Source organism: Ischnura elegans, chromosome 7 (genome assembly GCF_921293095.1).
Source record: "Ischnura elegans chromosome 7, ioIscEleg1.1, whole genome shotgun sequence".
NCBI classification, from domain to species: Eukaryota; Metazoa; Arthropoda; class Insecta; order Odonata; family Coenagrionidae; genus Ischnura; species Ischnura elegans.
In genome coordinates, this window is record NC_060252.1 from 27,698,227 (window position 1) to 27,710,599 (window position 12,373).

The 12,373-nt window shown below is 38.9% G+C and overlaps 1 protein-coding gene across 1 annotated transcript; it reads left to right on the forward strand.

Annotated features, from left to right (window-relative positions):
• The first annotated feature begins 5,645 nt into the window (after positions 1-5,645).
• Positions 5,646-11,930, forward strand: LOC124162946. The gene is made up of 4 exons (XM_046539708.1): positions 5,646-6,294; positions 11,089-11,154; positions 11,377-11,466; positions 11,826-11,930. Exons 1-4 carry the CDS (start codon positions 5,725-5,727, stop codon positions 11,889-11,891), a joined length of 792 nt encoding a protein of 263 aa, XP_046395664.1. The 5' UTR covers positions 5,646-5,724; the 3' UTR covers positions 11,892-11,930.
• The last annotated feature ends 443 nt before the right edge of the window (positions 11,931-12,373 follow it).

Consider the following 12,373-nt stretch of genomic DNA (forward strand, 5'->3'; position numbering starts at 1 on the left):
TATATCAGTGTTACTTGTTTCCCATCAAGGTGATGGTAAAGATCAAAAGAAGTTATGCAACAGTGTTATGTAACTTTTCTCGATGGAATGGAGCTGTTGCAGTCTATTTTGGACGAATGAAAATGATATATAGCTTTGTTCATTAAACATTGTTTTATAACATTGTTACATAGTGTAAATGCGACTTAAGGATACTTGTGTACAAAAGTAGCATTTACCCGGTGTTACTGTACGCATGTGAAATTTTCGTCATCAACAGAACAATACGCAAAAAATAGAATCACTTCAAAATAAATCCATCCATTTCGTCCTCCATCTCAGAAAAATTGATCAACATATCAGATGTCAGAAACACGAACTCCCAACCAAAATCGATTTCATTTCCTATATGGTTAATAACTTCAAATCCAGACTGAAGAGCACTAATGACACACTTCTTACAAGCATTCGAGACTAGCTACGACCCCAGAATTTCAACTACATAAGCATTGCCTTAACAAATCACTCTTCGATGAGTTTATATCCCATATCTGAACCTTCTTCTAATCGTATTTATGGGATTAAATTTTAATCTTGTTAAAAAAATGGAAAAAGAAATGAAATATACGAAAATATCTTGATTCCGCATATGAAAATTCCACTGAAAAACATGAGATAAAATTTAAAGATAAAATAACAGATTGGTAATAAAGTAAGTATTTAAAAAGACCTCTAAAAAAATAAGAAAATAATAATACCATTTCATTTTATAAAAATTCATTGAACTAAAATTTATTTTTATATTGTAAACAAATGTATAATAGGGTGGTTTCCTATTATTTTTTTATTGCCTTAATCGAAAGATTATTACTCCTGGAGTACGTATTTCGCGCTTTTAGATTTTTAAATGACAACATCTATTTTTCGCGATTAAATGAAAAGTGAAAATTTTCAAGCGCGCGAAAACGAGACGCTTAAGTATCAATGTCGGGAAATATCTCCGTACGTCGTATTTCTGGTTCCCCCTCCCGCCCGGTGAGGTGACCTTGAGGCGAGGCTTAGCTCTGATACGTCGCAGGATGCTAGCGGATAGCTGAGTACCTTCCTGAACGGTAGCGCTTGGCTTAAAAAAGGTTTATTAATACCTTATCAAACGAAGAAAACTTTCCGACATTAGCCAGTTTTAATAGGTGATTATTAAGACATGTTTCCCTGAGCTCTGTGCCTCATGCTTGCATTGGTAACCTCAGACGATGCATAACTCCTATCCTCTCGTGTAGAAACTAGGTCCCTGTGACGTCATGCGGAGTGGAATCGCATGGGCGCCAATCTGGCCTTTTTCAAATGAGGATAAAATTTGACCCTTGCCATTCGTCTAAACCGGTATTTCAAAAACCAAATAATTTGTGTATTATGAATACACTAATGGTGGGTAACGAATCGCAATCAATGCCTTTCGTTTTCTTTGATGAAGGAAACTACCCTATTGTGTATTGTATGCAAATAAGTAATAACGTTGTTCAACTGTCAAGTTTTTAGATTTCAGTTTTATTTTTTCACACTAGCTACCCTTAAGACCGACAACGCAAGACTGAAGATGCGGATTCTTGGAATTGCGTTGAAGGAGATTTCCGAAGTCTCGATGATCGTCCATATTCTCTATATGTTCATCGTCACGACACCAATACTACCTTCTGAAAGATTTGACTACAGTGACTAAATACTGGATTACACTGATTGTAATAGTATACTTTCGTAATACAGGAGACGGTGATATTAATGCGCGTGGAACTCACGCAAACTGTTGATTCATATTTTTATTACTCGCTTTGCTCGCCGGGGGGGCTCTGCCCTCCCCAGTCCCCCCGAAAAAGGCCTTCAGCCTTGTTTTGGTCGCTATGGAAGGTCTTATACTTTTTGTATGCCGCTTGCTACTTACGGATCTTTTACTTTTCAATTGGCTAGGTTAGATATAAGTAATATTTCCACTTTCAAGTAAAACGAGCGTATGGTACGTGGGTTACAGTATGAAAATAAAATATTAATGAAGAGGTTTTTCTGAGGGACTAAAAAAATAAAATGGATTTCTATGAGTCTGACAGAGTTTCTAACTTATTCAATTCAAATACAAAATAACGTTGAGAGCATGTTCCCCTGTAACACTCAATTTATACCCACTTAATATCATAACATAACGAATTTACGAAATACAATGAACTACAGTAAACTACATTTTAATTTATAAAGACTTATAGAAAGCGAGTAAACACTGCAAAAAACATAGAAATACCAGTTTCTGATCGAACTCTTCGCAATTTGGATTCATACCGAGTATTGAATAGTACTTCTGTTACTTCTAACAAACAAGTTTGATAAGTGTAGTTTGATAAATACTATCAACATTGCGCCCATAAGATCGATAAAACAACAAAGACCAAATGCATAATAAACGCGACGTAGCGTGAGCATATGAAAGAATTTCCTCCCAGAAAAACATTGCTCTGATTGAAAATCATAAAATTAGGAGTTCAATGTAGGTTACCTCAAAATAAATACAAAAAAGCGGAGAAGAGATGTGCCTGCATAGGGTACTGAACACGGGCCCCCGACGCGTCATAACAGATTCTATCGACCAAGCTAATCGATTGTCATGATAAATATTAAAAACATGTTTATTAATTATTTTTCACATCATTCAACCAAATTCTTAAAATAGGAATAAGGTGTGACTGCAGTTCCCCTAAGTAAGCTCAAGAGAGGACGATACACACAATAGAATTACGTAAGAACTAAATATCAATATCTAGAGAAAATGCACAAACTGGAGATCCTTAGCATGAATTGGGCCTAGTATGACGAATTTAGAAATGACGATTTTATTGAAAGATTATTCGTCATGATCGCGAATGATACCACTTCAGGAAAACCTCTATAAAAGTTTTAACGAGTCGGTATACACAAACATCTCCTTACAGCTTTAATATCCAATATAATGCGAAATTAAATCATCTGGTGAGTAGCAGATGACAACTTTTGATGAACAAGGCATCATAACTTTCATTATTTTGGAATATATTTAAGCTAAATAACTTAGTCACTCAATGAAGCGTGCTTTTCGTAAGACAAATAATTGAATAAGAAATAACTATGATTGCACTTATCCTCCATATTCTATTATTCATTTCTTATGATGCACCAGCTCACGGATAAAATTGCACATTTAAAAAATTGTAACAGAAAAAGGACGTAAAGAAAAATAAAACGCTAAAAATAATTTTTACCGATCTATCTTTTAAGGAAAGGTTGTTTAGATATCTTTCTACTGCAATCGTGTATCGGCAACAAGAGAGGAACTACATTATGTGCACTTGTTAACTATGGAATTAATAACAAATACACTTTCGATTCTATAATCGCACTTATCCTCCATATTCTATTATTCACTGTCATTGATGCACCAGGATAGCTCACGGATAACATTGCACTTTAAAAAGGTTAGTAGCAGAAAAAGGACCTAAAGAAAAATAAAACGTTATCGCCATCACAAAGAATGAAAATTAAATCATTTATACCAACCTATCTTTTAAGGAAGGCTTGTTTACCTTATATTTCTCCTCTTTTCATTTGAATACGCTTTGATGTGATCAAATTTGGCGCGACCGGAGTTTAAGCCCCTTGTCGCATTGGCGGCGGTTTCTGGAACTATTTATTGCGAAAAAACATTATCGAAACCATTGATAAAACGATTTCCCGTTCCTTTTAGTGCAACCCGTCCTACCCAACCCGCCCGGGCGATCCTACGTGGATAGATATTTTATATTAAATATATATATTATTATATTTATATATTTTATTTTTCCTAAATAAAATATATAAATATAACGCGACCGGAGTTTAAGCCCCTTCATTTTGTTCATACGGAAAGAAGCCATTAAAAGATTGACTTTTCAAAAATTTTAAGTAAATATCCTACCTTATCTTTATCATCCTTTCGTTTTAATTCCTTTATATTCTTTCCCAATTTAGCTCCTCTTGTTTGCATAAACAAATATGTTGCTATGATTGTTTGTTTGTATGACTGCCGCGCCGCCATTAGATATTGGTGGCCATTTTTTGAACTAACCTCCATACTCATTTTTTAATGTATATACGGATATATAAGGAGAAATTTAATGTTTTCATAATTTTTCCTGGGGTTTCAGACAATTTTAGAGGGGGTCTTCATTAGACTTCTTGTCGTATCTCGTCTCGTTCACCCCAAACATTTGTGTGAGTGAGTGAGTGGTCGTAAGTGGTTTTTATGGTATATAGATTACGCAATTCATCCCATAAACCCGAAAAGAAGTCTCAAAACGCTATTTATACTGGCTGAATTTTTTCCCTAGATATAAGTTTTCGTTTAATATTAGAAAAATGAAGAACTGACAATGGAAACTTTTGGTATAGCCCGTTACTCTAGAGCTTTCTACTTGAAAATAATGAATGCCATTCGTTCATGTTATAAGAATGTAGAGGGATCAATAGTAGGTACTCAATAACGAAGGTCAATCATACTTCATTTCCTCCTATGACTCATGCATGTGCAACCACGTTGAAGAAGAGCAGCTCCATTAATATTCAATAGAATTTGATCCATTGTTTCCGCGTGTCTTAAGAACATTGGATTAATTGATCATTGAAGCATTCAATCAAAGAAACCGTCGAGATCAATGGGCGGAAACGATTTCTCGTCGTATAAACACTCAACAGAATCTGACCCATTCACGTCCGTTGTCAAGATAAATTAACCTCCAGCCTCGTGAGCTTAGAAAGTCCCGCAGTGGTCTCGTAGTTCCAAGGAAAAGAAATTTTCTCACTTCATCACTCTCTAACCTCCAACTTTTTGCAATACTGAAGCCACTCCTCTCTTATCTGCTCCTTTGACCTCATCAAAAGACATGCAGGCATGAAATTTATGGTGAATCGATTGGTGTACGGAAAGTTTCTATGAGAGAGAAAGAGTCAGAGATATATATTTTTTTGCCAATTGTCGGAGAGGGAAAACTCATCCGCATGATTGAGAACGCGAATCATGTCCCACAAAATATTTCCTCGGCTCCTTCGTGATATAGCCTGACTTTCGCAACAGAGCCAGAAAAAATGGCCAAATGGCGTTCAGTGGCAGAAAAACCGTCAAGAAGACACATTGGTTTGTGCAAACAAATTGCAACATTGTTGCGGAGTAAACTCTCATGGCGACCGGACAAGTGTCAGTCGTCGAGGAAGAAAGTTGTACTTCGGACAAACCAGCGCGTGTCGTCGGAGTGCAAGCCCCTGATCGTGTTCAGCCAACTAATGGGCGTATGTCACTACCCATCCAGGGCCAAAAACTTTCGTGATGCTTCTCTGATTCATTCTGTGTACCGTGTTGTCCTTCTAGTAGCCTCTCTCATCACCACGAGTGCATTCCTGTACTATCGCATAGCCTACATCTACGGCCAATTCAAGACGGACTCCTCCTTCACAAGGGTATTCAGCACGTTTTGTTGGTGGGTTGTTTTCATAGCGAGCGGCGCCATCAGCTTCTACCTCATTCTCTCACGCAGTTTTCTCATCACCGAGCGCTTTCGTCAGCTTGAATCAGCAGAAAAATCTTTCCTGTTGTCGCGGGAAAGCGAAAGCCCAATTAGTCCGGGTATTTCAATAAACTCTGGACGGAATCGGAGTTATATCATTCAACTGGTCTTAATCCTCTCCTTCCCGGTGATGGAGTACATTCGACAAGCTCTAATAGCCATATTTAAGATCAGGAAGTACCCCAACAACCTCCACTATTCGCCAACAGTATGGCTTGCCACCAACATGGCCATAGACTTCCAGCTAGCCAACCTGATGTGGACGATTGGCAGGAGTTACGCAAAAATCAATACGGCCATCAAATACCTGATCCATGTTGAGGATAAAGCATTGTGGGACGGCAAAACTGCTACAGCGACCTCCACGACAAATTCTTCACTCAACGCTTGTGTCTTCAATCGTAAATGGTCACCTCGCAACGATCCCTGCGAATTGATTAGACGCATGGCACTGCTTGACCTGAAGCTTCACAGCGAAACTTCCCTCACCAACTTAGCCTTCGGACCTTATCTACTCTTCAGGATACCAATGATACTGATCCTTATATGCTTCCACACTTATTATTACGTGGAGGTGGTGATTGGGAAGGCCAAAATAGAGACTGCATACGTAGCAGCAATGGACGGCTACACTTGGCTTCTATCTAATATTGTCGGTCTTGTCTTGCCGATCATATGCTGCCAATCTGCCTCTCACCAGGTTTGTACATTTTTAATGAATATTTTAGAGCAAGGTAATACAGATTTCGAATAATATGTTTTGGCCAAAGATTTATTGTACTGCCAGATTCCAATGAGAAGTATACTAAAGAAGTGTAATTAAGCATCATTAAGTAAGGGCTAAAAATCCTTGGAGAAAGGAATTTGTTTCCCTTATCAGAGTTATGAGGAAAATTGGCTCAACCTTCCGCCCCCTTAGGGAGACCTCAAACCAGGGTGTATTCAGGTATAGTATGGTATTTGGAGGAGGCGACCGACAGCTGAGGTCATTTGCGCCATGAGGGAAGTTATGGAAGGAAGGGTGGAGAGAAACCCGGCGTCGGCATTAGCCTGCTCTGAACGAAAGGCGCCAAGGGGACCACGGCTTAACGTCCCATCCGACGGACGGAGTGTTGCGTTTGAAATGTCCTCCACACACCATTCAAGCAGGGATCGGGCAATCTCTGAAAATTCTCTGCTATTGCCGGGATTTGAACCCAAGCCCGCCGGATGGGAAGCCAACACTCTAGCCACCACGACAACCCGATCCCCGGGTGTATTCAGCACCGTATATTTGCCGCGATTCCTTAGTTGAGATATTCTTTACCCTAACTCAATTAACTGCAGCCAGAGCGAGACTTCCCAATATGGCCGTTTGCAATGCAATTTAAAGATGAAAGTGCGTAAATTTCATGTGGGAGACGAATGTTTATTAAGATGTTAAACCGTGGCAAAGACACCCGATAACTGAAAACTTGAAACGAAATTCAGAAGGAATAATATGAGTTTAGGGTTAAAACACTTCAATGCTGTATGCATCTCCGTTGGATTGCAACAGAGCAAAATGCGCGAAGGCCAGCCCCATAAAGGCCGTTTTACACGGTACACGGAATTGCGCAATCTGACGTACGTGCGAAGGCGCAATCAAAATTGCGTCGTGTAAAGCGGTGAATCGCTAGAACACATGCGAGAATGCGTGGATGCGAGACGGCAAAATAGCCCCTGTTCTAATTTCGTTCATGCATTCGCGCAATTCCGCGCCATTTTAGAAATTAATGCAGCTCTAACCTGCGCAATTCCGTGCCCCGTGTAAAACGGCCTTAAGACCTGATGCGCGATATTGGCCTCACTCGGCATTTCATTGTATTGAGACCATTATCGTCATTTCATTGTATTGAGACATTATCGTCATTTCATTGTATTGAGACCAGTGTTCAATTCTAACATCCGCATCCTCCAAAGCACTTCTCCACCAACCACCTCTGAATATCCCACTTCCTTGAGAAAACGCATCACCTCCTCTCGAATGGTGTGATTTCCAATCACTTTTGTTTAAAACTCATTCTCTCATCTAATGGTGGACGTTTCCTTCTCGTTGGTACTTTAATATGACCACCATTTTCGACACACTTTATCATTTTCGATTCCGGCGTCCCGAGGCTCGTCCATTGGTGTATGCGCACTGAAATCTAGACATTGGAATACTAATACCCCCTCATCAAGTGAAGCCAATAAATTATGCCACTGGCCACCTTGAGAAGGACCTCTAGAATCGAGCTCCATTTGAAGTCGTGGGAAACCGTGCAACTTTGAAATTTATTTATTCAGCTCATGCAACTCGGCTGAAATTGTGACTTGGAAGATATCATTGCCCCATACGGCAGTTTTACCACCAAAAAATGCAGTATTCATTCAATCAAGTATTTTACATTTTTCCCATTTAAAATATATGGCCGAGTTGGAGGACCTGGCAGCAATTGCTCCCGTGTTCAGTGCATAGCGACTAGCATTCCATTTTTTACACTCAGGTGTGTAAATGCATTGGAGAAGAGTGTGGTGGGATGTTGAAAAACAGGTGAGATTGGGTACTTTTAGATGAGACGGGATCCCGCATAGAGCCTAAATCACATGATCATTTTTTCCGTCCCTCAGAACGATAGCTGACGCGGTAGGTTTTTAAGGAACAAAAGAATGATCGTTCGACCCATCATTTTCTGAAACACGCGGTCATTCAAATCGTCCATTTTCCATCGATTTTCCGTCGCTTTCCGTATTTACAACTTTAATACTATAAAAACCGAATCGTGGTGTTACAATCGCTGTTAGTGGCTCCGCATTCTGATTGGCTGAAGGACGGTGTCAGCGATGGTTTCAGCGACGTAAAAAGGGACGTGCCGAGTAATGTAAAAAGGGATGGGATTTACATCCCTCGAGTCATCATTGAAAATGATTGCGTGAAATTGTCATTTTGTCACTATAATTGGAGCGATCGCTGGAGCTGTCCCTCGAAAGGAATGGTAAAAATGATCGTGTGAGTTGGAATTTAGGATATTGATATCACCCGACCTGAATATGGCACAGTGTATTCCAAACAGACTATCTCGTTAAAAAGTTTAAAAATTAAGGACAGTTACATTTTATTCAGCAGTTCACGATGGAACAGTTCTACCACATCAGTCTAAGTGCTTTAACTCTACGATCTCGGATTTGTCACTGTACACAGATTATACCCTTGTCAAAATGCATCATTCTCTCTTTTCTAACTTAAAAATTAAATAATATCTTCTCTGAGGTAAAATGTTAATATCTGAGATAAATCTGAGGGCTGAAAAGGGACAACTCAATATACCACGAATTTTTCAAAATGATAGCGTAAGTTTCAAATAAACAACAGGCCAAGAAAAAGGACGAAATAAGACGGGTCGGTTGGAAGTGACGCGTCTTCTTTAGTCTTCCTCCACGTCATCTACTCATATTTTCTTGGTTCTCTTCAACTTCTTCTCCTCAAAGGTGTTCTTACGATTACCGTGCAGGCACTTTTTTCCCGCTCATTTGTTGTACCGTCCCGTTCGAAAGTATTGAATGAATATTGAATGTGGGTAAAGTCGTCATTTTGTTGAGTGGATACATCACTCGCGCATAATCGGTCGTATTTTGTCTCCCTTTGCAGCGTATTACTTTTTTTAAACTTAGGCTATCATCTTGACAGTTTCATAATGCGTAGATATGACCCAATTGCCTGTATCTCACAAACCAAATAGTTTTACGGTTGAGAAAAAAAAACGTTTAAATTTCAAGGGCAAGATACAGGCAACTGTTGAGATGGGTCTACTCAATAAATCCTGAAAACTTCGTGACGATTACGTGGGTCTTCAACATGTTAATGTTTTCGTCACGAAAAAAGAAGTAGAGACTGAGCCGGTGCAATGCTTCCCATAATGCTTTAAATATTGTCGTGATAACCATTCCAATGATTTATAATTAGTCGTCAAAAACAAGGCGCTAAACCTTTGCAGCCGCTCGAATTCTCAAACATACAAGCAAAGCACATTTTTTCACCTCATTTGAAAATTCTCGGTAGGAGCACTTGACGTCAACTTCGAAATTATTTCACCTGATTTATGCACCATCAAAAATGATCACATCGGGCATCACATTACATCGTGCCATTAACTCTTAAATGCTCGAAATAGATATTTATTATTTAACGTGATGTCATAAATACCATGAAGTCATTTTGCTAGAAGTAAAGCGAATGCCAAATTTTATCCCGGGAAATTTCAAACCTGGAAGCGATTCGTATGAGTACAGTCAATAGTTATTTCCGTGAGCTTAATGAGTCAATAGGCGCCTCAGATACTATGGTTGGTTGGATAATGGCTACAATGGTGGTGGAACTCAGCCTTACCAGTACCAGCAAAATTTTGGCGTTCGGCGGTAACCTGTTCTAAAATCGTTAAAACGAGTACACGAGTACGGCGAAAGCTGTAGTAATGTTTCATATCTAAGTCATGTATGGGGGAAAGAGAATCCTGGCAACGTTCATGTCGCCGCTGTCGGTGGGTTTTCTCTCTAATGGCACGTTATTCTTGGGCCGAATCCCGAATAGGGTAATTCAGACACTAGAGAATTCTTCCTCTTTTCTTCGCGCAATGTGGAGACGCACTTCCAGCAGCTTACCTCCCCGAGAATGTTGGCCACCGGGAGGTAGCGCATTGGATGGTCACAATTAAATGTCATCGTGACATCCATATCCGGATATAGAGAGGGGCACGGGGGCACGTGCTTCCTCCCCCCCAGACGCTGAAAAAATTGACAAGATTTCAATACAAATATTTATAAAATTTGTATTTTAATATTAAAGTTATGAATATTAATATATTAATAACTTTTATATTGAAATAAGAGTATCTTTCGTGGAGTAATTGTTGCAAGTAGTATTAATCCCAAATTCGAGAAGACCATTTGCCTGTCAAACCCTGGTGCCCCAGAAAAAAATCCTGGATTCGCCCTTGGTGACATCCTATTAACATCTTGTACTCGGGCGTATGCCTTTTTGAAACTGTAACGATGAGCATAGAGAGACGTGTAATATTTCGAAGCCTGGCGGTGAAATATACATGAACTGCCTTGAGAAAAAATTCCCCTGCGCCGGGAATTCCCGTGTTTGCATTCCCTTCGAACGATGGGCGTGAGAATAACACACGTTAGCATAAAGAAGACATTTTCCCGAAGACCGTAAATGATAACATAAACTTTGCCTAACTTTTTCCTAAATTTACATGCCCAAATAATTCTCACTTTATTAATGTCTGATAATATACTCTCAGCCTCATGAATTTGTTGCAATCCTGATTCTTTCTCGTTCTCCGCTGCTCTTTTTCATTCACTGCCTCACCGTGGCGAAAATTATAATTGGTCTAGGAACTTTTAACCGTTATTTTCTCTTTTCAATAAGTAATTAATCATATCAAAATATAACCACAAAATACAATCGATTCTCTTGTATTTGCAGGCTGCAAGAACTAGATGGCTCGTCTGTGAGGGCATCCTGAAAGCTAGGAGGCCCGTGAGAAGAGAGGTACGGAAAATATAATGTAGGAATGAGTAGTTGATTTGAAGATGCTATAAAGACCTTCGGGGACCATTTTACTATAATTCTTGCGAATTTATTTTTAGAGTGATTAGCTTTTTGTAAAAGAATCATTAGCTTCCTAACCTTTCTGTTAGATATACTTGGAAAGACAATATCTATTTCAGCTTCTAAATATTCCAAATGCATTCTCTCAAATTCTTCCAACAGCTGCTACTCTTTTCAACTCAATTGCACCACACAAAGCATCGATACACAGCAAAGAACTTTTTCTCTTTGGACTACAAAATGATGACTTCCGTAAGTATGACAGCTCAACTAATCTCTCTCCCATAACTATTTTTTGAAAAATCCTGGGTCAATGTTAGCGGTCAGATTTCGAAACGAATTTTGAAATAAAGCATCGAAATTCATTAAACAAACGGTTATTGTAAGAGAAGAAGATTAAAATGAAATAACATGCATAGGATGACATATATGCGTCAAATAAGACAAATAAAATTTAGAACATAGCATGTACAGCATTCCCGGCACAAAGTATAGTCGCTGCCAATTAAAAATATTAAAATCAAAATCTCCTTTCTTTGAAAATTTTAAAGATAAACATTATTGCAGGGACGAATTTTTAGGTGTAACTAAAACCTTTTTTTGCTTTTCAGGCACTCTCAACGATAGTTACGTACCTCGTTATTTTGGTTCAATTTTGGCAGAGAAATCCTAATTAGGCTCCCAAAAAATTGTAATTCTTTCTATTTGGCAATAAAGATGAGGAAAAAAACGATGAATGATTTTCTTTTCCAAAGGAATTTTAATCGCAAAAATGCAATTGTTCACCACCATGATCGAGCAGCCTGTGTTTCTTATTTTTGAATGAATATGGCGGGGATCCGCAGGAGATTTGGAAGCTACTCACGAAGGAGGATTGAAGAATGAAGAAGGAGATTATACATTAATTTGTTCTCCCTCATCATGAGCGAACAGGGAGCTGAGGGGCGCAGCTAGGAATTAAGGCTAGGGGGGGTTTCAGGCACAACTGGGGTGCCTGGGGGTGTGGTATACCCGCCAGGGTAAGCGGTGGGTGCGGGGGGGTACAAATTTGAAGATAAATGGTGCAAACTTTTGAGTTTTAGGGATATTTTGTTAATCCTCACACTATTCTATAAGCAATATTAATACAATTAAGTAAAATAGATTTAACTTAAAAATT